The sequence below is a fragment of the Patella vulgata genome, chromosome 5 (genome assembly GCF_932274485.2).
Source record: "Patella vulgata chromosome 5, xgPatVulg1.2, whole genome shotgun sequence".
Classification (NCBI taxonomy): Eukaryota; Metazoa; Mollusca; class Gastropoda; family Patellidae; genus Patella; species Patella vulgata.
Window position 1 is genome coordinate 76,111,039 of NC_065883.2, and position 27,858 is coordinate 76,138,896.

The following is a 27,858-nucleotide window of genomic DNA, read 5'->3' on the forward strand; positions in this document are numbered from 1 at the left end:
AACACTAGTAACTACCGGTATTGAAATGAAAAATACCCTGTGTTAGTCTCAAAATTATCAAAGCATTGAGTCAAGTAGACGTCTTCTATTTCTCCCTTTTTCTTTGCTTACTATGGTGATTTTCTTGCTTGGACCGTAGTTGGATTGCATTTAAAATCGAAGTTAACTTTAATGAATTGTGGTCTGAATCCTGAGTCACTAAACAGAGTTATTTCCCCTCAACTGTTTGCCTCCCAGAAGTCCAATCCAATATGTCAGCCCCCATGAACAACACGCAATAAGAGTTTTCAACTATTTCAAGAACAGCATGGCCAATATTTTGAATCAAGAAGTGGCAGTTATCAGCCACATTAAGACATTTATTAAAGAAGGTTCGTATCTATAATTTATTTTCACTCTTAATGCTAATGTTGTGGCTCACGAAAAACAAATTGTACAAATCGGTGGCACGACTCCTCCATGATAGTCCATGACTATACATTTTATTATATTAATTAAGCCCCAATCCCATTCAAAGATTCAAGTCAAGAGTTTTTTTCCAGCCCTAGTACCCATAGTGACCTGCTCAAACTGTCTATACCCACAGCCATCTAAAAGCCTCAAAGGATTTCCGCGTTGTGAATAGAGGACAAGGCAAGGCCTTCTACTTCTACGCCTACGGCAGGTAGTGTCCACAATCATGGTTGATCGTTTTGACACGGCGGGGGTTGCGCATGGCCGGCATGACGATGAAAAATTAAGAACAGGATGAAAAGTTAAAAACAGGATAAAAATGACGTGGTGTTGAAGCTCACAGAGCCCCAGACACCCTGGACTTGAAGATCTCGAGAGTGTCGGAGGATGGAATGTCTGGTGGTAAAGCATTCCAGTCTCTTATTGTTCTTAGGAAGAAGGAGAATTTCTTGGTGTCATTCCAGGCAGATGGAATTTGAAAAGTTTGAGGGTGCATATGTGTCTAGTTGTCCTATTTAGTGGGATTAGCTTGTCTGTTGTGATGTTAATGAGGTTGTTGTGGATCTTATAAAGCATAATCAGCCTTGCTTGTTTTCGTCTGATGTCCAGCGGAGTCCTTGCTAAATGACTTATTATGTCTGTTACACTAGCTGTTTGTGTGTAGTTGTTGACGACATATCTTGCGGCTCGACGTTGGACCATATCGATTCTTTTCATATCATTCTGTAGGTGGGGATCTCAAGCTGCGCTGGCATACTCAACTGAGTACAGTGATGGAGTAGAGTGGTTTAAAAATAGCGATATTTTCATATGGCAGCTTAATAAGGACAGACACGGAGGCTCACTCGTCGAGAGACTGTTCCAAAAAAAACTAGGTTGGGAATATCCTTGGATCACAATTGAGTAGGTGGAAATGTTGCTGTCTAGCTAGGACACTGCATGGACGTATGTCAGTATTCATTAGTCCAGATGTTATAGAAAAGTAGGATGTTAAACCATCATCGCATCTCCCCCTTGTATTGCAATTTTTACATTGGCTCGGAATTCACCAAAGAATTAAGTTCGAGTTACTCCTCTTCATCTTCAAAGCGTTAAACGGCCAAGCTCCATCTTATATAAAAAGTTTTGTAGTAGTACCCTTTACTACCAGCTGAAATCTCCATTCTCAGAAAAAACATCTTCTAAAATCTCCAGCTATTAACTTACAACTTGGAAAATGTGCCTTTTATCACTAGGGACCGGGTATCATTCAGATTTGATGAAAAAAGGAAAGAAACTGAGCTTACCATCTATAATCTAATACACATATTCAGTTAATAGATTGCCATGCTGAAAGTGTTAAATACCATCAAGATTCATCAAAAACCATCCAGTTTGTCCCTAGTGTATTTTGCTGGTCTTTTTCTATAAAATAGACTACCACAGTCAATGAAATAACTACCGTCTGTGGGCCATTTTAAATCTCAACTCAAAACATTCTTATTTCAAAACCCTGATTTGTAAATAATCAGTGAATATAAAAACCAACAGCGCCTTAGAAACTGTTTTCTTCAGTATTAACACGCTTTATAAATGACGATATTATTATTATTTCATTATTCTTTACTTGTTACAATTTTTCATCTTGTGCATTTGTATGTTGTTCATCTGTATTTTTATGTTGTTCTTGTTGTATTTGTATCTTGTTCATCTTGTATTTATGTATATTGTAGAAAGCAGCAATATTAATCTCTTGGTAGTGGAATATCTAAATGGAGAATATGAAAATATTTTAAAAAGTGAGACAGCTGAAAAATTATTACGAGAAAATCCCAAAGATACGGAAGATTTGGTTTTATTGATAAAGAATAATGTTGAAAACTTGTTACACAGTGAAAATACAGATCTTCACACAGCGTAAGTATTGCATGCTGCCCTTTCATTTGTTGTTTCTATATGGGGTTTGGATGGCCGAATGGTCAGCACGTGAGTGCTGTATCATACGGTCTGTCATTGTGTCAACTTTTGGGGTTTCGATTCCCCGGTTGTACGTGACAAGTAGTAGGGCTGCCTGTCCAACCTCGTGGGTTTTCTCCGGGTCCTCCGGTTTCCTCCCACTGCTAAAGACCCCTACGCGCAAACGAATTATTGAAATAAAATTGAACCATGTGTTAGTCCCTATATGACCTAGTTTGTGTTGAGTGCTCTCTCTCTCTCTCTCTCTCTCTCTCTCTCTTAAAATGGAAGGAATCGACCAATACAAAACTGGCTGAAAATCCAAGAGGTCCCTGGTTTGATCTCAGAAAGTTTCTAAGGATTTTGCAGTAAGGGTTCCCTAGTCAATGCTGCAGGATCAAGGGCCTGGCAAGGAAGAACCTTGTTTGGATGGAATCAAAACCAAAGTCCCATGTGTACCACTTTCTAGCCGTAGCATACTTTGTCACTCACATACTTATCAATAAGGAGAATGTCAGTAAAGAGAACTAGAACATTTTTATGGAGACAAAAATTTAGTAAGCCGTCAATAAATTTTTCCATAACAAAACAACTTTATTTTAATGTAGTTTGAATCTGACAAGGAAATGTGTCTGTTCATTCTGATGGGACGTAAAACTGATGCTTTGTGCACACATTGACATGCAAATAAAAAAACCCTTAGCATTGGCTGGAACAACGCCTGTTTCAGCAAAATGTCTCTCTCATGAAGCACACTGTGTGGTTTATATCAGTCGCCAATAGTCTGCTTGGTTGAGAACACTAGGAAGTAGAACCCTATTTCATTTTATTTGATATGTTTCAGGGAACTGGAGATTTTATTAGTGGGCGTGGCATCTCTACAGCTCTTTGTACAGAATAATTGGTTAGGACCTTTAACTTCATCATTACCTACAGAATTTATACACCAGCGCTGTCGTGATACGGTAAATATGATTTATATACCAACGCTGTCGTGATACGGTAATTATGATTTATACACCATCATTGTCATGGTAAATATAATTTATACACCAACATTGTCACGGTAAATGTAATTTATACACCAATGTGATACGGTAAATATAATTTATACACCAACATTGTCATGGTAATACAGTAAATATAATTTATACACCAACGCTGTCGTGATACGGTAAATATAATTTATACACCAACGCTGTCGTGATACGGTAAATATAATTTATACACCAACTTTGTCCTGATACGGTAAATATAATGTATACACCAACATTGTCATGGTAAATATAATTTATACACCAACATTGTCATGGTAAATATAATTTATACACCACTGTTGTCCTGATACGGTAAATATAATTTATACACCAATATTGCCATGATACGGTAAATATAATTTATACACCAACGTTGTTGTGATAGGGTAAAAATAATTAAACACCACCGTTGTCATGGTAATACAGTAAATATTATTTACATTGCACACATCAACCTGTAGTACTTGTACCTTTGCTAAATTAAAACATTTTCGAATTGAATTGTCTTTGTGTTTCCACGGAAACAAATTTGACATAGTTTTATATATCCAATTTATATTTCGAAGCATATCTCATAAACTATTCAAGATTTCTTTATGAAAGTTTGTACACACAGCAACTCAATATAGTATTTGACATTTGTGCCTTTTGCTGACTGAAAATTTCTCAGAATTGCTATTTTCTGTATTTCTATGACCAGATAGAATTAGAGCATCATTAATTTGAGGTCCCAGCCATTACAGAAGATATTTCCCTGTTAAAAGCTTTGATTTTGTTGTTGATGTACATACCTGTACAGGTGTTGTTGTATGTTTCAGGTAAATAAACGTGGTTTAAGTGATTTAAGTGTTGACGGTGAAGCTGTGTATAATTTAACTAGATATCTCCCGTATTTATATATAGCTAATATTATACTATTAGAATCTAGAGATTTCCTCTCTCATTTACATGTAAGTTATATTATCAAAATTTATTTAATCTTTTAGTAGCTGAATCCACCCAAAACAGTGGCTCAGTGAATAGGATGTTGGCTCACTAATCTGTTCAATCATGGCATTGGCTGAGAAAGGTCATCGGGTTTTCCAGCATGGTTCCCCCTTGTCAGTGGTGTAGGACAGAGGGCCTTATAGTTGTTCGGATTGGACGAAAAACCGAGGTCATGTGTACACATTAGCGTGCACGGAAAAAGAACCCGTGACAGTTGGAATTTGAAATAAGAGTAGGCACACTGTACTTTATGCTTCATTAGTTCAATAAGAGCAGGGAATTGTGTGGGGAGTATTAATTTCAGACGTTTTTCAAGAGTAAGCCAAAAAACCCACTTTCCTCTGATTCTTTTTCATGGAACCAGATTATTTGGATCATTACATAACAAAATCAGACGTCCGGTTTGATGGAACTGAACTAAAATGGAAAATAGCTAGGGCTAATTATTGTATATCGCTTGTGGGTATAGTATTAAGGGGATGAACAAATCTCTATTTATTCATTGAGAGAGAGAGAGAGAGAGAGAGGAAGAGAGAGAGGAGAGAGAGAGAGAGATGAGAGGAGAGAGAGAGGAGAGGAGAGAGAGAGAGATGAGAGGAGAGAGAGAGAGAGATGAGAAAGAGAGAGAGAGTCTTTAGCAGTGTGAGGAAGCTGGAGTACCCGGAGAAAACCCATGAGGTTGGACAGGCGACCCTTCTCCTTGTCATGTACAACCGGAGAATCGATATCATGCCAGTTCACTCAATGACAGACCTTATGATACATCTCACATGGGCTAACCATTTGGCCATCGAATCCCCCTCAAAAAGAAAGAGCACTTTTGAATTCATGGAGGTATTAAGAGGACTGACAAGCTTCCAGGTATGGTCTATTACATATTTTTGTCTCTTACATTCCAGACATCTAAATGGTGGTTATTGAGATGTTTATATATACAACAAGAAGTACTGGATGATCGTGCCCCAACATTAAGATCAACTGTATTAGAATTAATAGAGTCTATCGTGAAACAAGAACCATTATTTACACATGATCAATATACGTGAGTAATCATGCAAAAAAATATTTAACCCCTTAACTGCGTAGTTTTTAAAACGTTAACTACCCCCTATTGTGTAATTAATTTGACGAAAAACGTCATTTTTGGACCTTTTTATTCCTGAATACAAATTTTAATAGTCTCAAACCATATTAAAACTAACGGTAAATAGAGTTGTCTCCCTTCAATTAGATTTCCTCGACCAGGCGTAATATAACGTCCTACACATGCTGCGATCGTGTTCGAAGAATAGGTTGGGGAAAATACCTCGAGGGCGTTATATTACGTCCTACACACGGTGAGTGGCAGTTGTCCAGGACGTTATATAACGCCCTACGCAGTTAACAGGTTAAAGGGGAATACCAACGATTTATGGAAACCTTGGTGAAAGTCGTTGGTCTTCCCCTGAATATTCATGGCTTAATCACTGCTGGAGGTTGCGGGTTCGCTCCCGGTGTTGGCCGAGAAAGTTCATCAGGATTTTCCGACGTGGTTTCCTCTTGTCAGTGGTGCAGAACGGAGGGCCTGACAAGGACAGCCGTTTAGTCGTTGGGATGGGACGAGAAACTGAGGTCCTGTGTACACATTGGCGTGCACGTAAAAGATCCCTTGGCAGTTGGAATTCAGTATAAGGGTAGGCTATAGCACCGCTGCCCAGGCAAAATTTCCTTCATAGCACATTGTATGGCGTATGCTAGTCTTCATTAGCCCAATCGGAGCAGAACAGTAGAGCGTTAAACCCCATTTCATTTCATCTGTGGAACAAAACAAAAAACAAGGTCCTGTGCACAAATTGGTAGTGCACTTAAAGATTCCTTGGCAGTTGGAATTTGTAATAAAAGTAAAATGCAATGCCGCTTTGGTCGGTCAAATTCCCCTCATAGCACAATATAATAGATGGTGTAAGCCCATCTTCCTTTCATTTCTCATTTGTATAATTTCTACTTTTATTTTATTATCAGGAACCAAGTTATAGAATTCCATCTAGAGGCTGGTCATCTCTGTCATATTTATTATGAATATAAACAAGGTCAAGATCATTTTAACCAGGCAAAAAAACTCTCAGGTCTTGAAATGCATTTAACAGGTTTGTAACATATAGCACAGTAATTTCTTTTCTTTCTCACAGTAATTTCTTTCTCACTTTAATTTTATTTCTTTCACACGTGAATTTAATTTCTTTCACACGTGAATTTAATTTCTTTCACAAACAAATTTAATTTCTTTCACACATGAATTTTATTTCTTTTCTTACTTACTTCGTTCTCACTTTAATTTATTTCTCACATGAATTTAATTTCTTTCTCACATGGTACTTGCGAATGTCTACAGTACTTTATAACTTTATGAGGTTCTTTAATGATGTATTACAAAGAATGCTATCGAACGTGATAGCCTATAATAAAAATGAGCACAGGAAGCTGGTGACCGTAGTGACTAGTATTAAAATATGCTCTGTAAAGAAACTCAAATATTTTTTTCTTTTCCATGATAAATTGTATTTTAGTTTGGTTATGTCCATAGTGTTATTAGAAAAATGAACATTAGATCATACTGTACACTATATTGTTGTCATTTGTAAAAAGGTTGATTAACATGACAATCTGCAAGTATAATTAACTTGACGATATCAGTGAGTATAATTAACATGACAATCAGTGAGTATAAATAACATGACAATCTGTGAGTATAAATAACATGACAATCTGTGATTATAATTAACATGACAGTCAGCGAGTATAATTAACATGACAGTCAGTGAGTATAATTAACATGACAGTCAGCGAGTATAATTAACATGACAATCAGTGAGTATAATTAACATGACAGTCAGTGAGTATAATTAGCATGACAGTCAGTGAGTATAATTAACATGACAATCAGTGAGTATAATTAACACAACAATCTGTGAGTATAATTAACATGACAGTCAGTGAGTATAATTAACATGACAGTCAGCGAGTATAATTAACATGACAGTCAGCGAGTATAATTAACATGACAGTCAGTGAGTATAATTAACATGACAGTCAGTGAGTATAATTAACATGACAATCAGCGAGTATAATTAACATGCCAATCAGCGAGTATAATTAACATGACAATCAGCGAGTATAATTAATGTTTATTTTGTAGGAGCCATGGGTAAGAGAACCCGTTATCAACAAGATGAGAAAGCTCAACTTGCACTCGAGATTAAAAGGTCAAAAGAAAAGGTTGGACTTGAACCTGACGAAAATGTTTCATTACCTAAGGTATTACTTCACTTATAGCCCTGTAGGTGCAGAAAAATACATTAAACCCCATTGCCTTACAAATATACCAATGATTTGTTGTTATTGCTTGCCTATATTTGTTGCTATTCTGGTTGAAAACTTGGAGAGGGTACTCATTGTAACGTGTCATAAATATATTAATATCTGTTCTCACATACGTATGTGGGAGCCATGGTGGCTTAGTAAGTGAGATACTGGCTCCCTAGCCTGGAGGTCATGGGTTCACTTCCGCTGTTGGCTGTAGTGTCGCTTCTGAGCAATAGCACACTGAATGGCATCTGGCTATCTTCATTAAATCAGTCAATGCAGAACAGAATGAGGTTACATTGAAACCTGGGTATCATTTAATCTTGTGTATTTAGCACTAATTTCTCTCACGTTCGTTTAATATCAAATCTTTGTTTTAAAATCACCCCAAATCATCTAATTTGTACTTGTGTCCAGTTTAAAGCTGACTGATAAATTTTGATAATTAGTGTTCAATTTACAAGCATTGAATTTCCTGACCACTGTTCAAAACATCCGATCCATTTACTTTGTGGTAATAAAATATGTTTAAACCAAACTTAATCATTATACATCAATAATCAATTAGGTTGTTTATTTTTAACAGTGATTGAGAAATGAAAATTGAGAAATGTAAATTGGACACTCATTATAAAAACTGAATGGTCAGCTTTAAACTCGACACAAGTAGAAATTAAATGAATTTTGGTCATTTTAACGATTTTTTGCGAGTTTTTAAGCAAAGATTTGATATTGAATGAATGAGAAATAAATTAATGCTACATACACAAGATTAAATGATACTCAGGTTACATTGTTAACCCCCATTTTCATTTCTCCCATATTTCAGGTTATGCAACTGGATGATGATACAGTTTTAAATCAGATTAATTTCACAGATAAAGATCATCTGTTCGCTCCACAGTTAACTCCCTTAGAACAAAGTATCGTCATTGGTTGCATGTGAGTAGAAAATATTTAAATGTTCAGGAGCCTTATTCATAAATACTTAAAATACTGGATAATAATTCAAATCTGTACTAGCCAATCTAAACTCTGAATCCTTAGGAGGATTTTAAGGATTTGAGAAGAAACGATTTTTTAAGCCTGGTTCAAGGAAAATGTAGGATGAAAAACAAATGTTCATAGTATACATATAAAATTCTCAAATAGCTGCAATATGGTTGAATATTCATTTAGAGGAGCTGTTGGGTTGATTTTCTAGTTGCACAGTATAAACGAATAAATTATTTTTAAAGATGCATTATGTAAGAGCTAAATGGACGAAAACAAGATCACCATTTAAAATGATTGAGACTTTTTTTTTATTATCGAAGCAACGGTACTTGGCAATCGGAATAAAGTAATTTGACTGAAATTTTCAATATATTAAATTTTTGATGATCTATTTTGTTAACAATTATAGCAAGAACGACCAGCTCTTTATCTAAATCTTACAAGATTAATCATTAAATGTGCAATCTTTTATATTATCACACAATGGATATATATTATAATTTCTAGGGAAGCGTATAGAAGCTTTTATGTTATTATATAATGGTTATATATTATAATTTCTAGGGAAGCTTTTATATTATTATACAATGGTTATATATTATAATTTCTAGGGAAGGATATAGAAGCTTTTATATTGTTATACAATGGTTATATATTATAATTTCTAGGGAAGGATATAGAAGCTTTTATATTGTTATACAATGGTTATATATTATAATTTCTAGGGAAGGATATAGAAGCTTTTATATTGTTATACAATGGTTATATATTATAATTTCTAGGGAAGGATATAGAAGCTTTTATATTATTATATAATGGTTATATATTATAATTTCTAGGGAAGCTTTTATATTATTATACAATGGTTATATATTATAATTTCTAGGGAAGGATATAGAAGCTTTTATATTGTTATACAATGGTTATATATTATAATTTCTAGGGAAGGATATAGAAGCTTTTATATAATTATATAATGGGTATATTTTATAATTTCTAGGGAAGCTTATAGAAGCTTTTATGTTATTATATAATGGTTATATATTATAATTTCTAGGGAAGCGTATAGAAGCTTTTATATTGTTATACAATGGTTATATATAATAATTTCTAGGGAAGGATATAGAAGCTTTTATATTGTTATACAATGGTTATATATTATAATTTCTAGGGAAGGATATAGAAGCTTTTATATTATTATATAATGGTTATATATAATAATTTCTAGGGAAGCTTTTATATTATTATACAATGGTTATATATTATAATTTCTAGGGAAGGATATAGAAGCTTTTATATTGTTATACAATGGTTATATATTATAATTTCTAGGGAAGGATATAGAAGCTTTTATATAATTATATAATGGGTATATTTTATAATTTCTAGGGAAGCTTATAGAAGCTTTTATGTTATTATATAATGGTTATATATTATAATTTCTAGGGAAGCGTATAGAAGCTTTTATATTGTTATACAATGGTTATATATAATAATTTCTAGGGAAGGATATAGAAGCTTTTATATTGTTATACAATGGTTATATATTATAATTTCTAGGGAAGGATATAGAAGCTTTTATATAATTATATAATGGGTATATATTATAATTTCTAGGGAAGCTTATAGAAGCTTTTATATTATTATATGATGGTTATATATTATAATTTCTAGGGAAGCGTATAGAAGCTTTTATATTGTAATACAATGGTTATATACTATTCAAAAAAAGTAGGGGATATTTGATTTTTAAGTGTTATTAAAGTCACCTAATGAAACTGACGAAGAAACAAATGACAAAATGAAATGAAGTTCACATTCATCGATTTATTCCAAATGATCGTAAGACTAAGTAAGGCACAGACTGACCATTATAAGGGTAAAATGATACCCGGGGTCAAACAGCAAAGTTACCACAGCATCACAACCAAGTCAGTAACGGGTAAATCCTCCTCTGTTTGCCAAACAAGCATTGATCCGACGTGGCATACTCCTAATGAGACGTCTAAGGTCATTTTGGTCCAGATTGTCCCATTCCTGTTGCAACGCAGCAGCAAGTTCTTGGACATTGGCAGGACGTTGTTGACGTTGACGTAACCTCTGTCCAAGCATGTCCCAGACATGCTCGATGGGGGAGAGGTCGGGACTCAGTGCTGGCCAAGGTAATGTGGTGATGTTCTGTTGTTGGAGGTAACCTGTAACGATCCTGGCCCTGTGACATCTTGCGTTGTCATCCTGGAAGATGACGTCGTGCGAACGGCACAACATGGACTGCCAAGATGTTGTCCCGGTAGTACTGGCCTGTAACACGCCCTGCAACAACATGTAAAGCCGTTCTTCCAGCAACAGTGATGTCTCCCCACACCATAACAGAACCACCCCCAAATCGATCATGTCTGATGACGTTAACGTCTTGGAAGCGCTCGTTTCGACAACGCCACACCCTCCTACGTCTGTCCAAAAAATCAACAGTCAACCTTGACTCATCTGAAAACATCACATTGCTCCAGCGTCGATTATCCCAGTGTTGACGATCCCTACACCAACGACGTCTTGCTTGAATGTGATGATCTCTCAAACAAGGGATCACGCGAGGACGTCGGGCGCGAAGGTGACCCCTATGCAGTCGATTCCGAATCGTCTGGCCACTCACTCTCACACCAGTGTCTGTTTGAAGACGAGCGCTGATCTGATTTGCTGTGATGACACGATTTCTCAAGGCCAAGGTACGGATAAATCGATCCTGGGCTTGAGTTGTCGCCCTTGGTCGACCTGGGCGTGGTCTGTCCTGTACAGATTGTGTATCACGGTATCTGGACCATAGCCTGCTTATGACAGACTGAGAAACATTCATCGTCCGCGCCACAACCGCCTGTGTTGTGCCGATCTGTAGCATGCCAAGGGCACGTAACCTTTCATTTTGGGTAAGCCGACGCATATCAAAATTTGTTTTCTGGTCACTAAAACAATTAAACTGATGTTTCCACCCTGGAATTCAATGCCACAATGACTGTAACATTCAAAGTCAGAGTCGTGCAAATCTTGGGTCGGACCCCCATGATGATCCCAAGCATCACCTGCATTCCATGCGGTATCTATTGGTGCGTTTGGGCGTCACATGTAACTGGAAATGTTTCTTCTGTTAGGTTCTATAGTGACTTTTTTCGTAGTCATTTGCATATTTTAGTATTATGCCCCCAAAATCAAATATCCCCTACTTTTTTTGAATAGTATATATTGTAATTTCTAGGGAAGCTTATAGAAGCTTTTATGTTATTATATAATGGTTATATATTATAATTGCTAGTTAAGCTGTTATATCATGGTTATATATTATAATTTCTAGGGAAGCGTATAGAAGAAGTTTGGCCAGTGAACGATTAACTGATGAAGAAATTTTAACATATTTAAGTGTAAGTCATCTTATTATTTATAAGGGGTTGATCGTCGAATCATCTAAAACATTTGCTTAAGGCGAGAATTTCATATTTTCTAAGAAAGTCAAAACATAATTATTTCTATATCTTTTGCTCAATAGGTTATCAAATCACTATTATACGATCATGGGCATTATTTCCCACCCTTAATAATCATTGACACAGGAAATAATAACACAATTACCTCCCTTGTTTTCCTATTACCTCCATGGAATAGCTATGTTCAAACATTTGAATTTGAAGTTGAAAATGATATTTTTGCCAATTTCTCAACTGGCAATAGTGAATTATAGGATTAATAGGATTATTCTTTAACAAGGTAGGACTGTTTATGGATACCATCTATTTTAAGGCTTTATTTTAATAAATTTTAAAAATATAACTTAAAAATATGAAATTGTAGCTTTAAGATAGGCCTCTCATTGAGTCCTGGTATAGTTTTTGTAATCCCACACACTTACATGACAAGCAATAGAGTTGCCTTGCTATCCTCATGGGTTTTCTCTGGGGTTTTTCAGTTCCTCCCAGTGCGGAAGACCCCTAGAACGATACGTTAGTCCCAAAATGATCTATTATTAATATGAAATTCCACACACATTAAAGCATAAGGAGCCAGACCATTCACATACTATCTTAATGTAATGTAACTAAGCATGTCCAAAATACAAATACCTTCTTAAAGAATGGACAGAATTGTATTAAATATACGGCACAGTTTTTATTACATACAATATTTGTTTATATGTCAAAATAAACATTGTAATATAGGTAATAATAACTTGACAAACAAAAATAACCCAAAAAGACTTTATAATATTATTACAGTGTATATATTATTGTAGTGTATAATTATGAGTGTATTTTGATATTGTATTACACTAAATGTATAATAATGAATGTATTTTGATATTGTATTACACTAAGTGTATAATAATGAATGTATTTTGATATTGTATTACACTAAGTGTATAATTATGAGTGTATATTGTCATCATTGTATTACACTAAGTGTATAATAATCATGAGTCGTGTACGGATCCAGGATTTTCAGAAGGGGGGGGGGGAATGCTGCCCCCACTTGGGAGTGCGAAGCCCGGCCCTTGGCAGGCAGACTGAAAATCAACCAATTCACCAACTGGCTCGTTTCGGAGTAAATATTTTTGTTCCCCTTTCCCGCAAATTGTTCGCCACCGCAAAAAAATAGGGAGGCGTGCACCGTGTGTGCCCTCCCTTGGATCTGCGTCTGTGAGTGTATATTGACATCATTGTATTATTTTAAGTGTATAATTATGTAAATTTATTACATGGAGTGTATATTTGTGTCATGTTATTACAGTGTATATTAAGTCAGCTATGTAATTGGAATGTTGGAGTGGTTGGTTTAAAGTTAAGATCTAAGTTAGAGAGGGATAGTAGACGACGTGTTGAAAGATCTATGATGCAATTGGAGGTGAGATAGTACATCTATTGTATCATGAGACAGGCATATGCCATACAGTGTGCTATGAGGGAAATTTTGCCCGGACAGCAGCACTACAGCCTACTTTTATGTCGAATTCCAACTGTCAAGGGATCTTTTACGTGCATGCCAATGTGTTCACGGGACCTTGGTTTTTCGTACCATCCGAATGACTAGACAGCTGTCCTTGTCAGGCCCCCCGTCCTGCATCACTGACAAGGGGGAACCACGCTGGAAAATCTGGATGAACTTTCTCGGCCAATGCAGGGATCAAACACCCGACCTCCAGGCTAGCGAGCCAGTGTCTTACCCACTTAGCCACCGTGACCCCCTATCAAAATTGAAAATCTGTAGAGTGACGACCAGCCTTCATAGATTTCTCTCTGCAAGCGACTAATTCAAACTCCTCAGGCTTAATTGAGAATGTGCAGCTGTCCCCTTTATATAGTCGATGGTATTAACGATAAAATATACTCCCTAAGGGTCCCCACTCTATTTGTTTACTACTTTATCAATGTTAAAGGCGCTGATCGTCTGTTGCATCTTTTCAAACAACCTCTAATTTTTACTGAAGCTTAAAGACTTGATGCGTCATTTTAGTACTAAAGGAATCCTGTGCACACTACAATATTGTGAAAGTTGAATCTCCATTAGGAATATCAGTTGAAATATCAGTATTTACAAAGTTATGATAACCTGAAATTTCATTGATCCATGCTGCACGAGCGTAACAAGACGCTGCCATCTTTTATTGGTAACCAAGAAACCTGATGGGCCTTGTTTAAATCAGATTCAATCCAGCCGAGACCGATTAAAATACAGATCTATATTTCGTTTCTTTTTTTTATACTTTCGATGGCCAACATTACATGAAGATCTGACAAGTTATAACGATAGGTCACGTCAGGGGTCAAAAGACCGACTTATGACCCTATGACGTCAGACATTTGATTAACCAATCAGCATTGATGTTACTAGTGGATTACGCACAGTTCCGTTAAAGACACGCCTAAAGCTCGCTGTAACAGACCGTTTCATTGGCTTATCCCTGACACCATCCAGAACACAAGTTAAATAACAATTCTTCCAGATCCAAGTGTAGTAAAGACAAGTAAAACGAAATTTTGAACTATAAAAACGAAACGAAATAGGATCTGTGTTTTAACCAGATTGAGCCGAGACATAAATTGCTTTCACGTAGGGGTCTTTAACAGTGGGAGGAAACCGGAGGACCTGGAGAAAACCCTCGAGGTTGGACAATCGACCCTACTCCTTGTCACGTACAACCGGGTAATCGAAACCACGCCAGTTGACTCAATAATAGACCTTATGATACAGCGCGCACGTGCTAACCATCTGGCCATCCACCCCCCATGACATTTACTAAGAATAATGTAATTGATTTATAAAATATTTTTTTTCATCCGTCTTCAATAGCCTGGTCAGTGTCGCAAGGTGGAGGTTAAACCACATTTAATTGGCTAGATCTATTTGTTAAGGCCAACTCTATTTTCGTCAAGGTTGCTGAGGTGTAAATAAGGTTAGGGTATGTGAATGTTGGTAAAATTATGTATATGAAAGTAATATTGACTATTTGTATATTTACAGGAACTTGTTAATCAAATTAGTAGAAGTGAAAGTAGTAATATAGACAGAATACAACTTTTCTACGCTAATCGCGTTCCAAGTATCTGGAATTTAAAGGTAAATAAATAATAGATCTGTGATTAGTTATTTCATGATACTGTACTTGTCGTGGTTGTATGTTGTCGTTGCCCCCGTCCATCCATCCGGACGACCGACCCGCGTCCACATGGACACTCTAGAGGTTAAGTTAATATCCGATTGACTTTAAATTTATACAGAGTGTTTAAGGTCATGCGACGAGGAAGCCTATTGATTTTCACCGATTTCCCATAATTACTGCCAGAGTTTATTACCCTTGATCACTTTGAAAAATCTTTTGGATGCTTTAGAGACCATACATGTAGTTATTATCTGATTGATTTTATATTTATGCACCGTGTTTACGCCTATATATAATCATTTCGATTGACTTTAGATTGATACACAGTGTTTAAGGTCTTGAGACAAACAAGTATATTGATTTTCAATGATTTTTGAACAGCTAAATCCATGATGTTAAATGTTTTGTATACTAATCGTTAGCATGGACAAAACAAATTCTAATGATTTTCTGATAATTACTGAATGAGTTGTTACTCTTAATCACATTTTAGTGTATTATAAATGTTTCATTACTGAAAAAAGTAAAAATGTTGACAACTCTTGTTGACTGCCTGGACGATTTAGCTGCTGTGGGCGTATGTTTCGTTGCGTGGCAACCTATCTTTTGAAGCTGAAACCAAATCTTCAGTGAATTCTCCATAATTTACAAATTTTTCATTAATTGGTATGTCATATACCTCTGTTTAATTGGAACCATTTGTCATACGTACACGTAATTATTTGACGTGACTCAGATAGGCCGTCAATATTTGTTTGTTTTTTACATTTTCTTTTCTAAGCCTGTAAGTCTGTACAATTCAAGCTAAATATTTACATGTATGTCTTTATACCTGACCGTCTTCATTAGCCCAGTCAGAGGAGAACAGTAGGACGTTAAACCCCCATTTCATTTCATTTGTTTGTTTATAGAAAGAATTAGGATATCTACAGTAGATCGTTAGGTTGTACATGTCAAGCTAAATGTTTTTGTGTTTGTTTGTTCGTTTGTAGAAAGAGTTAGGATATCTACTACTGTCATTAGGTTGTACAAGTCAAGCTAAAGGTTTTTGTGTTTGTTTTATAGAAAGAGTTAGGGTATCTACTACCGTCGTTAGGATGTACAAGTCAAGCTAATGGTTTTTGTATTTGTTTTATAGAAAGAGTTAGGGTATCTACTACTGTCATTAGGTTGTACAAGTCAAGCTAAAGATTTATATGAATCTCTTGAGATGTGGGATGAAGCTATACCGTGTTATCAGAGAATGGGCAAACTTGATCAGGTAATATTCTAATTTTAATGTTTCAATTAATTTACTCCACATATTTTGTTAAATTCTTAGCACTTGGGCCTGTCCAACCTCGTGGGTTTTCTCCGGGTCCTCCGGTTTCCTCCCACTGCTAAAGACCCCTATGCGCAAGCGAATTATTGAAATAAAATTAAACCAGATGTTAGTCCAGAAATGACCTAGTTTGTGTCGAGTGGACGTTAAACCCCATTTCTATCTCTCTCTCTTAGCACTTGGTACATGTCAATATTAACTACCCTGGATCAATGGAATCCCTGTAAAAACGTTCAAAGAAAGTCTTGGGGGGTTGGATGGCTGAATAGTTAGTGCAAGCACTGTATCATAAGGCCTGTCATTGAGTCAACTGCCGTGGTTTCGATTCCCCGGTTGTACGTGACAAGGTGTAGGGTCGGCTATCCAACCTCATGGGTTTTCTCTGGGTCCTCAGGTTTCCTCCCACTGCTAAAGACCCCTATGCCCAAGCGAATTATTGAAATAAAATTGAACCATATGTCAGTCCCGAAATGACCTAGTTTGTGTCAAGCGGACTCCAAACCTCAGTGCCAAACAAAATGCCAGATGCCAGAAGAATTGTGCCTGACAAAACCGAAATTCTTGCCAGAACAATGTCTGTGATAGGTGCCTTATTTCCAGGCATGTGTGGACGATTAATTAAATGTAAACATAACTTGTTATTTTATCAACAGGTAGAAGTAATAATACGAGAACAGTTAGCCAAACAGGAAACGCCTAATTTATACTGTTTCCTTGGTGACGTAACTAATGATGTACAATGGTATCAGAAAGCCTGGGAATTATCCAATCACAGAAGTGCTAGATCTATGAGGTGTATGGGATTTCTGTATTTTACGAAGCAAGATTACGAAACAGCTTTAGATTGTTTTGAGAAATCTCTTGAAATTAACCCTCTACAGGTAGGTAAATTAACTCTCTACGGGTAGGTAAATTAACTCTCTACAGGTAGGTAAATTAACTCACTACATGTAGGTAAATTAACTCTCTACAGGTAGGTAGGTAAATTAACTCTCTACAGGTAGGTAGGTAAATTAACTCATTACAGGTAGGTAAATTAACTCTCTACAGGTAGATAAATTAACTCTCTACAGGTAGGTAAAAGGACGTTAAGCTCTAACTCTTCGACATTACCATCTGCGCGTTGAATCATTAGGTCTGTCATTGAGTAGAACACGTGTTATATAACAACTCTTCCAGATGCTAGTATAGTGAAGACAAGTAAAACAAAATTTTGAACTATAAAAAACGAAACGAAATAGGATCTGCATTTTAAATATTTGTCCATTTCAATCAATATTGATTTTGTTATCTTACCTTGAAAATATGGACTCCTGATATCTATCAATCTGGTTAAAACACAGATCCTATTTTGTTTAGTTTTTTATAGTTCAAAATTTTGTTTTACTTGTCTTTACTACACTAGGATCGGGAAAGTTGTTATCATTGACGTATTCTAAATGATGTAATGGTCTGTTAGGGCTTAGCTTTTGGCGTGAGGTGCACTGAACTGTGGGTAATCCACTAGAAACATCAATGCTGATCGATTAATCAAATGTGTGATGTCATAGGGTCAAAAGCCGCTCGTATGACCTCAGATGCGACCTCCCAAAGAGGCCATCGAAAGTATAAAAAAAACGAAACGCACTAAAGATCTGTATTTTAATCTGATTGGATATCAAATGATCTAGTGCTAGTTGTATATGCTCCGTCTTGATGTAAAAGGCAAATATTCAGCGTCATAAGTGAAATGTCAAAAGGTACTTCTGATATAGACTGGACTAACCAGATGCGAGCAACTGCCATTCAATTTGGACTACACATATATTTCACAGAACATAATTAATTAGAAATTACAATCAGGTCTTAAAAAACATTAAAGATACATTATGTAAGATTTAGATAAAGAGCTAGCCTTTCTTGTTTTAATAGTTCAAACATAGATAATGTAAAATGAATATATTGAAAATTTTATCAAATTACTTTATTCTGAGTGACGTTATCACTGTTTGTAGTTTTGACAAGATGTGTGCATTGATTGTTTATTGTCGTAACCATGGTGCTGGAATATTCGAGACTTAGCCTCGCTTCTCCATCAAGCCTCTAAAGGATTAAAATGGTTTAGAAGATCAAGTTATTTTTTTTTAGTTTCTTCTTTCTTTTTATTTACCTAGATACCTGTCTGGTTTACATATGGTTGTATCGCCTTGACAACACATAAATATGAAAAGGCTGTTAAAGGTTTTAAGAGATGTGTTATGATAGATTCTGATGTAAGTTAATAATACCTCCTCATACCACTTCTTTAGAACTGCACACAGCTAACACTTTTTCTGAATGTTTGAATTTGAAATGTCAAGTTCCCAGTCTTCACTTGTGTCAAGGGAGATAATCATTTATGGTGTGATTTAGTCTTTCTCTCCCTTTCCCTTTTTCCCCTTTTGCATGGCGGTTTTTTGTTGACTTTTTGGTGTAGAATCGAAGAAAAGGGTTTGAAAATACATTTTCTACCAGGTTTTGGTGAATATTCATGATTTTGAGGCGGAAGGATACAAGAGTTGAGAGGTTGGTTAGGTTGAAATGTAGGGTCCAAAATTGCATGTTTTCTTGTCTCTACTTCCAGCTTGTGTATCTCAAGTTTTCCATGGTGAACCTCATACGTGCTTTTGGGCAAGAGGTTGCCACATGTTGCTCCATCTGTGGTAGAAAGCGTTCTACCCAACGAAAATTTGGGAAAAAGTTAGAGCCGGTCTAAGAGACGAGAATTAACATTAAAATCAATGGGCAAATGTTTAGTGATCTGTGGCCTTAGTGAGTTGGCCTTAACAAATAGATCTAGCCAATTAAATGTGGTTTAACCTCCACCTTGCGACACTGACCTACCAGGCTATTGAAGACGGATGAAAAAAAATATTTTATAAACCAATTACATTATTCTTAGTAAATGTCATGGGGGGTGGATGGCCAGATGGTTAGCACGTGCGCGCTGTATCATAAGGTCTGTTATTGAGTCAACTGCCGTGGTTTCGATTCCCCAGTTGTACGTGACTAGGAGTTGGGTTGCCTTTCCAACCTCATGGGTTTTTCTCTGGTTCATCCGGTTTCCTCCCACATGCAAGCGAATCTATGAAATAAAATTGAACCATATATTAGTCCTGAAATGACCTAGTTTTTATTGAGTGGACGTTAAACCCTATTTCTCTCTCTCTCTCTAAATGTCATTCAAGGATAACCAATTACATGTTTTTTTTGTTTTTTTCTTCCAGAATTTTGAAGCTTGGAATAACTTGGGTACAGCTTATATAAAACTAAAACAGAAGTAAGATCATATATTTATACATCACTTTATAATATAGACTGGGGGAATCACGGTCAATAAGGAAATAAAATGGGGTTTAACGTCCTACTGTTCTGCTCCTAAACTGAGCTAATGAGGATGGGCTACGCCATACAGTGTGCTTTGAGGGAAATTTTGCCCGGACAGCGTCGCTACAGCCTACTCTTATATCGACTTCCAACTGCCAAAGGATCTTTTACGTGCACGCCAATGGTTTTACAGGACCTCGGTTTTCCATCCCATCCGAAAGACTAGACAGCTGTCCTTGTCAGGCCCTCTGTCCTGCATCACTGACAAGTAGGAACTACGGCGGAAAACAGTCAGTAAGGGGCTGTCTCGTTAACCCGGAGGTCTCGGGTTTGCTTCTGGTATTGACCGCAAAAGTACTTCAGGATTTATCAGCATGGTTCTCCCTTGCCAGTGATGCTGTACGGGAGGGCCTGACAAGGACAAGGCTGAATTGTTTGGATGGGATGAACCCTTTAGACCATAGTGTCGTTGTCAAGGCAGAATTTCTCTCATAGCACACTGTATGGCAGATGCCCGTCTTCATTAGCCCAGTCGGAGTAGGGCAGTAGGATATAAAAACCCAATTTAATTATAATATAAATTGGAAAACATTTTGGGGTGACTTATGAAATGAAAAGGGGGTTTAACATCCTACTCTAATATGAAGATGGCGTACATCATTTCTTTCTCAAGGATCAAAAAAAAAGTCATATTTTTATGGAAGCAAATATAACCGTACGTTTTGTAAGGACGAAACATTTAAGCCTCATTACATTCCAATCGACAATTTGAATTATTGAAATAAAATTGAACCAGGTGTTAGTCCCAAAATGGCCTAGTTTTTGTCGAGTGGACGTTAAACCCTCTCTCTCTCTCTCTCTCTCTCTCTCTCGGTAAGCCCCCAGTTCACACTGAAGTGTACACTAAATTCTCTATCTAATTTGTCAATTTATCTCTTTCAGATCTAAAGCGTTTTTAACAATGAAAGAAGCTATAAAATATAATTATGAATCATGGCAGCTGTGGGATAATATGATGGTGGTAAGTTATCAATTATATCTCATATAAAGAGGGCGGGGATCTCTCAAGGGCCCGGAGTCCTTATATAATATATATATGATTTGGACATTTTACTAGTATTTTGCCATTCGAAAATAATGGAATTAATAACTCCATATTGACAACAACCCGGTCAATAATCAATATGTTTGAAATTATTACGTGCATTAAGAATCTATAATATGAAAATTAAGGTCTTATTTCTTTGCTTCCGGACCCATTCCTTGAATATATTTTCCTGTTTCTGTCAGAAACCTATCTATGAGCGAATCAATATAGTTTTACCATTTATTTTAGTTCGGGGAGATGGGGGGTGGGGGTGTGTGTGGGGGGGAATGGTTTAATGCTGGAGCAAGGGATCATAAGATCTGTCATTGAGTCAAGTAGCATGATTTTTGCTTACCTGCTGGTACCTGACACCTGCTGGTACCTGACAAGTTTTATCCACGTGCCCTAGTTTCCTCCACAGCTAATTGGTAGGGGGTGGGGACGGTAGTCAATTGGTAAGGGGTGTGCGTGGTACGGGGTGTTGGTTATATGGGGTGGGGGTGGTAGTCAAGTGGGTGGGAGTGGTAGTCAAGTGGGTGGGAGTGGTAGTCAAGTGGTAGGGATGGTAGTCAAGTGGGTGGGGGTGGTAGTCAAGTGGGTGGGAGTGGTAGTCAAGTGGTAGGGATGGTAGTCAAGTGGGTCGGGGTGGTAGTCAAGATGTAGGGGTGGTAGTCAAGTGGGTAGGGATGGAAGTCAAGTGGTAGGGGTGTTAGTCAAGTGGGTAAGGGTGGTAGTCAAGTGGGTAAGGCACTGGACTGGAATGTGTCAGGTTTTAATCGTGGCTCAGATCAAGATGAACCTCCACGACTTTTTGTCCGGGCCTCTTCCTTAGGTTCACATTTGCATGAAAATTTAAAAAAAACTTCACATTTGGGATAGTAGATTAGTTAGAAACCCTGCTGTCAGGGAAAAATTCCCCAACTTCTGTTCAGCCACATAATCATATAAATAATATTACCATTTGTTGGTCTCATTGTGCTTATAAGATAAGATTGTTTTATTGTATTGAAACATCCACTGAGGACAGCCTAGAATATAAACACACTAGCAGAATGCCCGGCTTCGCTTGGGGGTCATAACTCCGAAACCGGAAGTGGTAGACTTACGCCACCTGGCTTATGTTACTCCCCGGTCCGAGCTTCCCCTATACCCCAAATTTCAGACTCGGGGCAGACCTAGTTTAGCCGCCAACCCCGAACAGACAGACAAACAGACAGACAAACGACAGTCACAAATGTTAGTATAGATGTACATGTCATAAATAACAATATGTGATATTTGGTAAAAAAAACAACAACAAAAAAAAACAAACGCAGGTGCATTTTTAAGAATGAAACAAAAGTAAGATCTGACAAGATGATGAATTATTGTTAAAAAAGTTGATTGTATTTTTAGATAGGAACTGATTGTGGAGAGTTTCAAGATGTGATATTAGCGTATAACAGATTAATGGATATCAAAGATAAATGGGTGGATGTAGAAGTAAGTAGAATTTCTTTAGAGTGGTCTCCCCTTGTCCATTAAACGAACAGGATCTGGGGCCTGTTTCACGAAATTTTAACTAAGATAAAATCCAAATTTTAGTAATTTGATTAGATGTTATTAGATTGATTTTAGTGCTTAGCCAATCAAAATTAAAGTATCTACTAAAATTGGATTTTATCTTTTGTTAAGATTTCGAGAAACAGTGCCCAGTTCATAGTATGAAGACGGATGTTGCCAGTTTTTCACAAGATCGTCTAGAAAATTGTGAAGAGACTTAAAATATCTAGAAAATTGTAGTTTTGGTTTAACATTTGTCAATTTGGCAATCTATTCTATAATTGCATGTAATATATTGTAGGTATTGAAAGTGTTGGTAAGATGTATCGAAGACGATTTAGATGATAAGAAAGGTCAACCATGTAAACGACTGCAACCTAAAGTTCAAGAACTTTTTGGTCGGATTACAGCCAAGGTAAATTCTATATCAGTTTTCCTGAAATAAAATAGGAAGTGATTCTGTAATCTTCAGTGAATATGGAGCTGCTGTCAGTTTTGCAGAACTAAGGGTCTCGGGCAATGCAATGGGTCTATTCGTTCGTACTGAAGTCTCTTTATAAGCAGACAATAAATACAAATGACATATATTCTTTATCTATACAAATACTCACTACAGGACCTGTTGCTTTAAATCATAATGTCTGTCATTGAGTGAAAGGACATGGTTTCAATCTCAAGCTTGTACATGACAAGGAGTAGAGTCACCTGCCTAACCTTGTGGGTTTTCTCCGGGTTCATCTGTTTCCTCTCCACTGCTCAAGACACCTAAAGGGGGATTTGATGGCTAAATGGTTAGTGTGTGCACGCTGTATCATAAAGTCTCTCATTAAGTCAACTGGCGTGGTTTCGATTCCCCAGTTGTACGTGACAAGGAGTAGGGTCGCCTGTCCAACCTCGTGGGTTTTCTCCGGGTCCTCTGGTTTCCTCCCACTGCTAAAGACCCCTACGCGCATGCGAATTATGTAAATAAAATCAAACCACATGTTAGTCCCGAAATGACCTAGTTTGTGTCGAGTGGACGTTAAACCCCATTTCTCTCTCTCTATCCAGACACCTAAATACAAGCAAATAGAAATCTAAGGTAAGTTTGTCCAGAAATGACCTAATTTGTGTGCAGTGGACCTGAAACCACTTTCGAGTCTCCACCCTCACTCTCCCTCACCCCTCCTATGATCCCCTCTCTGCCTTCTCTCTCCCTCACCCCTCCTATGATCCCCTCTCTGCCTTCTCTCTCCCTCACCCCTCCTCTCTCCCGCACCCTCTCCTCTCCTCTCCCTCATCCCTCCTATGATCCCCTCTCTGCCTCCTCTCTCCCGCACCCCTCCTCTCTCCCGCACCCTCTCCTCTCCTCTCCCTCACCCCTCCTATGATCCCCTTCTCTGCCTTCTCTCTCCCGCACCCTCTCCTCTCCTCTCCCTCACCCCTCCTATGATCCCCTCTCTGCCTTCTCTCTCCCTCACCCCTCCTATGATCCCCTCTCTGCCTTCTCTCTCCCGCACCTCTCCTCTCCTCTCCCTCACCCCTCCTATGATCCCCTCTCCACCCTCTCTCTCCCTCATCTCTCCTCTCCTCTCCACTAGATCAACTCTATAATTAATTGTTTTACATTTTCTATAGACTACTGGTAATGGTGATATTTGGAGATTGTATGCCAGATTAATTTTATTAAACAATAAACCAGAAAATATAGAAAAGGTAAAGTAACAGGCTTTTTATTTTCTCTAATTATTATTTGTTTAACAAATATTTGACTGAAAGAAAGGATCGGCAACACTCTGTTTATAAAGAGCTAAAAATGTTGGACTGACCAATCTGACCAAACTGCTGGATCCATGGATTCCAACTCAGGCTTGACTATATGTCTTAAAAATTGACCGACATTTCTCTGGACCTGTTGGACCTATTCGCCAAGTTTAACACTAATTCTTTAAGTGGCAAGTTTAACACTGTAAAAATCTTTTTTAAAACCCCATTTTTTAAACATAGCTACCATCGACCTCTGACATGTAACTATCAATTATGACGTCCTGTACAGAAATGAAATGAAATGAAATGGGGTTTAACGTCCTACTGTTCTGCTCACAGGCATACGCCATACAGTGTGCTATGAGGGAAATTTTGCCCGGGCAGCGGCACTATCGCCTACTCTTATATCGAATTCCAACTACCAATTGATCTTTTACGTGCATTCCAATGTATACACGGGACCTCGGTTTTTCATATTATCCAAAGGACTAGACAGCTGTTCTTGTCAGGCCCTCCGACCTGCATCACTGACAAGGGGGAACCACGCCGGAAAATCTGGATGAACTTTCTCGGCCAATGCAGGGATTGAACACTCGACCTCCAGGCTAGCGAGCCAGCGTCTTACCCACTTAGCCACGTGATCCCCGTCCTGTACAGAGTACAGATTAGTACACAGGCGTAGATCAGACGGAGAGTATAGACGTAAATTGAAAAAAAAAATATAATCTTCTCTGAAGAGAAGTACACCAGATTTTGGTTGGGTTATGATATGAAATATTCTAAATACATGTATTGAATGTTGGGGGCGGGGGGGGAATTGGATGGCCCAATGGTTATCATAAGGTCTATCATTGAGTCATATGGCGTGGTTTTGATTCCCCGGTTGTATGTGACAAGGAGGAGGGTCGCCTGTCCAACCCCGTGGGTTTCTCCGGGTCCTCTGGTTTGCTCCCATTGCTAAAGCCCCTTACACGCTAGCGAATTATTGGAATAAAATTGCACCATGTGTTAGTCCCAAAATGACCTAATTTGTGTCGACTGAACGTTAAACCCCATTTCTCTCCCTCTCTCTATTGAATGTTGGCCAAAGTGTCGGATGATACAGCAAAAACGATTAGTCGAAATCCAGGAAAATCCTGGATGAAAATAGAAAAGCAAGGTGTGTATAATAGAACTATATTTTGTGTATTTATAGGGTTTGCAGTATTTACAGAAATCTCATCGTTGTGTTGTACAGACGTCAAACTGGGAGAAAGATGAGAAAACTTGTACAGAAACTACGGAACAATCAACGGAACTGGCTAAATGTAGGAAATATTTTCACTTATCCTATCATTTTTCAGCTTTGGTATTTCTGGGTTGTTTACACAGTACAATTTAAAGGTATAAAGACAACTTTATTAGAGCCACTCCAAATACCCGTGTTTAAATTTACTCAGACCGACCCTACTGTATGGAGTCAAAATCAGAGAGAGAGAGAGAGTTTAACGTCCACTCAACACAAACTAGGTCATTTCGGGACTAACATATGGTTTAATTTTATTTCAATAATTCGGTTGTGCGTAGGGGTTTTTAGCAGTGGGAGGAAACCGGAGGACCCTGAGAAAACCCACAAGGTTGGACAGGCAACCCTACTCCTTGTCACATACAACCGGGGATTCGAAACCACGCCAGTTGTCTCAATGACAGCACGCACATGCTAACCATTCGGCCATCCAACCCCCCTCAAAATCACAGACCCTTTACATTTTTCTTCTTCCCACACACACACACACACACACACACCCACCTACACACATACACACACACACCACAAAAGAATATTTAATTTTGACCTACCATTTAACCATAATTTGTTGGGGTTTTTTTTTTTAAATTGAGGTTGGGGGGGGGGGGGTCTTATCTTGATTACTGTATTGAAAATTGAGACATACTATTTTGGGGGACTAGGGTGTGGTGGGGGGTTGGGAGGTGGTCTTACCTTGATTATTGTTGGAAGATTGTGACGTACTATTTTGTTCATGTATTTTTTTTGTATTTATATTTATATTTTACTGGCGGGGTTGGATGGCTGAATAGTTAGCACATGCTCACTGTATCATAAAGTCTGTCATTGAGTCAACTGGCATGGTTTCGATTCCCTGGTTGTATGTGACAAGGAGTAGGGTCGCCTGTCCAACCTCGTGGGTTTTCTCCGGGCCCTCCGGTTTCCTCCCATTGCTAAAGACCCTATGCACAGGCGAATTATTGAAATAAAATTGAACCATATGTTAGTCCCGAAATGACCTAGTTTGTGTCGAGTGGACATTAAACCCCATTTCTCTCTCCTCTCTCTCTCTCTCTCTCTCTTTCTCTCTCTCTCTGTCTCTCTCTTACTTATTTTATATTTATTTCTTTATTTTTCACTGATTTTATACATATTTATATATTTTCAATATTTATTGGAAAGGTCACCTGAATACACATGTATAATAATAATAATAATGTTAGTTATTTGTAATGAATTCTTCTCTTGTATTTTCAGTGTATATAACATGTTCGGAGAATATTACAGATAAAACATTAAAATTACAGAATTTATCATCAGCTAAATTAATGATAAAGGGCGTTGTTACTAAAATGCGGGTAAGAAAATTAGTAAGATATTAGCTCAGCTAACCCTGGATGCGGTAATCAATCTTACAGATGACCCAGAAAGTACATTGAGATTTTTCGTTTTTGTTCCAACTTGTCAGTTGTGTAGGACAAAGGGCCTGGCAATGGACAACGTATAGTCATAGAATTGACCATAAAAGGGCCTTTGACATTTGGAAATCAAAAGAGTAGGCCACATCGCTGCAGGCAAAATTTCCCAGTGGGTTCAGAACAGTAGGATGTTAAACCCCATTTTATTTCATTTTCATATTTTATTGATAATGATAGAAAATTAAATTTTGTTTCAGCAACATCATACAGACCCAGTCAACCAGACGCTACCATCATCAATAGAAGAATTATGTAAAGGACTGGATAATCTCTTACAAGATATTATCAATAAAATAGATGTTTTACGAAATGGATAATAAAATAATTTGATATTAACAGTTGTGTTGATTGTATTTATTAAGATTACCTGTAAAACTGCGTGGGTTTTCTCTGGTTCCTCCAGTTTCCTCCCACTGCTTAAAGGGACTATCCCTTATTTGAACAGAGTCTCAAAAATAAAAGTCTGAGTATGTATGAAATTTAAACGCCAAACTATAGAGGAATGGTGTATGGACCGTATCTCAAAATTCCAGCTCAAAATATTGAGTCGTTTGGACGTGACCATCAAAACTGCTTATCCGGACACGTAACCCTTTTAAGATTTGGGGTCAATTTTTTCGTTGGGAGACCTGATAATCGATTCCCGTTCCTTGAGAGGTCTATACAGTGAATGACCCAA

The 27,858-nt window shown here is 37.4% G+C and overlaps 1 protein-coding gene across 2 annotated transcripts; it reads left to right on the top strand.

Annotated features, from left to right (window-relative positions):
* Positions 1–235: 235 nt before the first annotated feature.
* Positions 236–27,515, top strand: LOC126820382 (tetratricopeptide repeat protein 27). Of its 2 annotated transcripts, XM_050548288.2 has the most exons (22): positions 236–371; positions 2,166–2,349; positions 3,233–3,353; positions 4,244–4,375; positions 5,312–5,454; positions 6,414–6,538; positions 7,588–7,706; positions 8,584–8,696; positions 12,097–12,163; positions 13,524–13,637; positions 15,255–15,350; positions 16,532–16,654; positions 17,368–17,595; positions 18,868–18,966; positions 19,960–20,012; positions 21,002–21,080; positions 22,542–22,628; positions 22,990–23,103; positions 24,306–24,383; positions 25,630–25,741; positions 26,959–27,059; positions 27,377–27,515. In XM_050548288.2, the coding sequence occupies exons 1-22, from the start codon at positions 308–310 to the stop codon at positions 27,494–27,496; spliced, it is 2,472 nt and encodes an 823-aa protein (XP_050404245.1). In that variant the 5' UTR covers positions 236–307; the 3' UTR covers positions 27,497–27,515. The 2 variants fall into 2 exon arrangements, with proteins under 2 accessions (XP_050404245.1, XP_050404247.1); XM_050548290.2 differs by lacking the exons at positions 236–371; positions 2,166–2,349; positions 3,233–3,353 and adding an exon at positions 3,581–3,599.
* The last annotated feature ends 343 nt before the right edge of the window (positions 27,516–27,858 follow it).

Bases quoted from the DNA above. Each gene is read 5' to 3' on its own strand.
- LOC126820382 (XM_050548288.2), top strand. From the start codon at position 308: ATGGCCAATATTTTGAATCAAGAAGTGGCAGTTATCAGCCACATTAAG. The intron at 4,376-5,311 runs GTAAGTTATATT...CTTACATTCCAG, and splicing joins ATTTCCTCTCTCATTTACAT to ACATCTAAATGGTGGTTATT. The intron at 8,697-12,096 runs GTGAGTAGAAAA...TATAATTTCTAG, and splicing joins AGTATCGTCATTGGTTGCAT to GGAAGCGTATAGAAGAAGTT.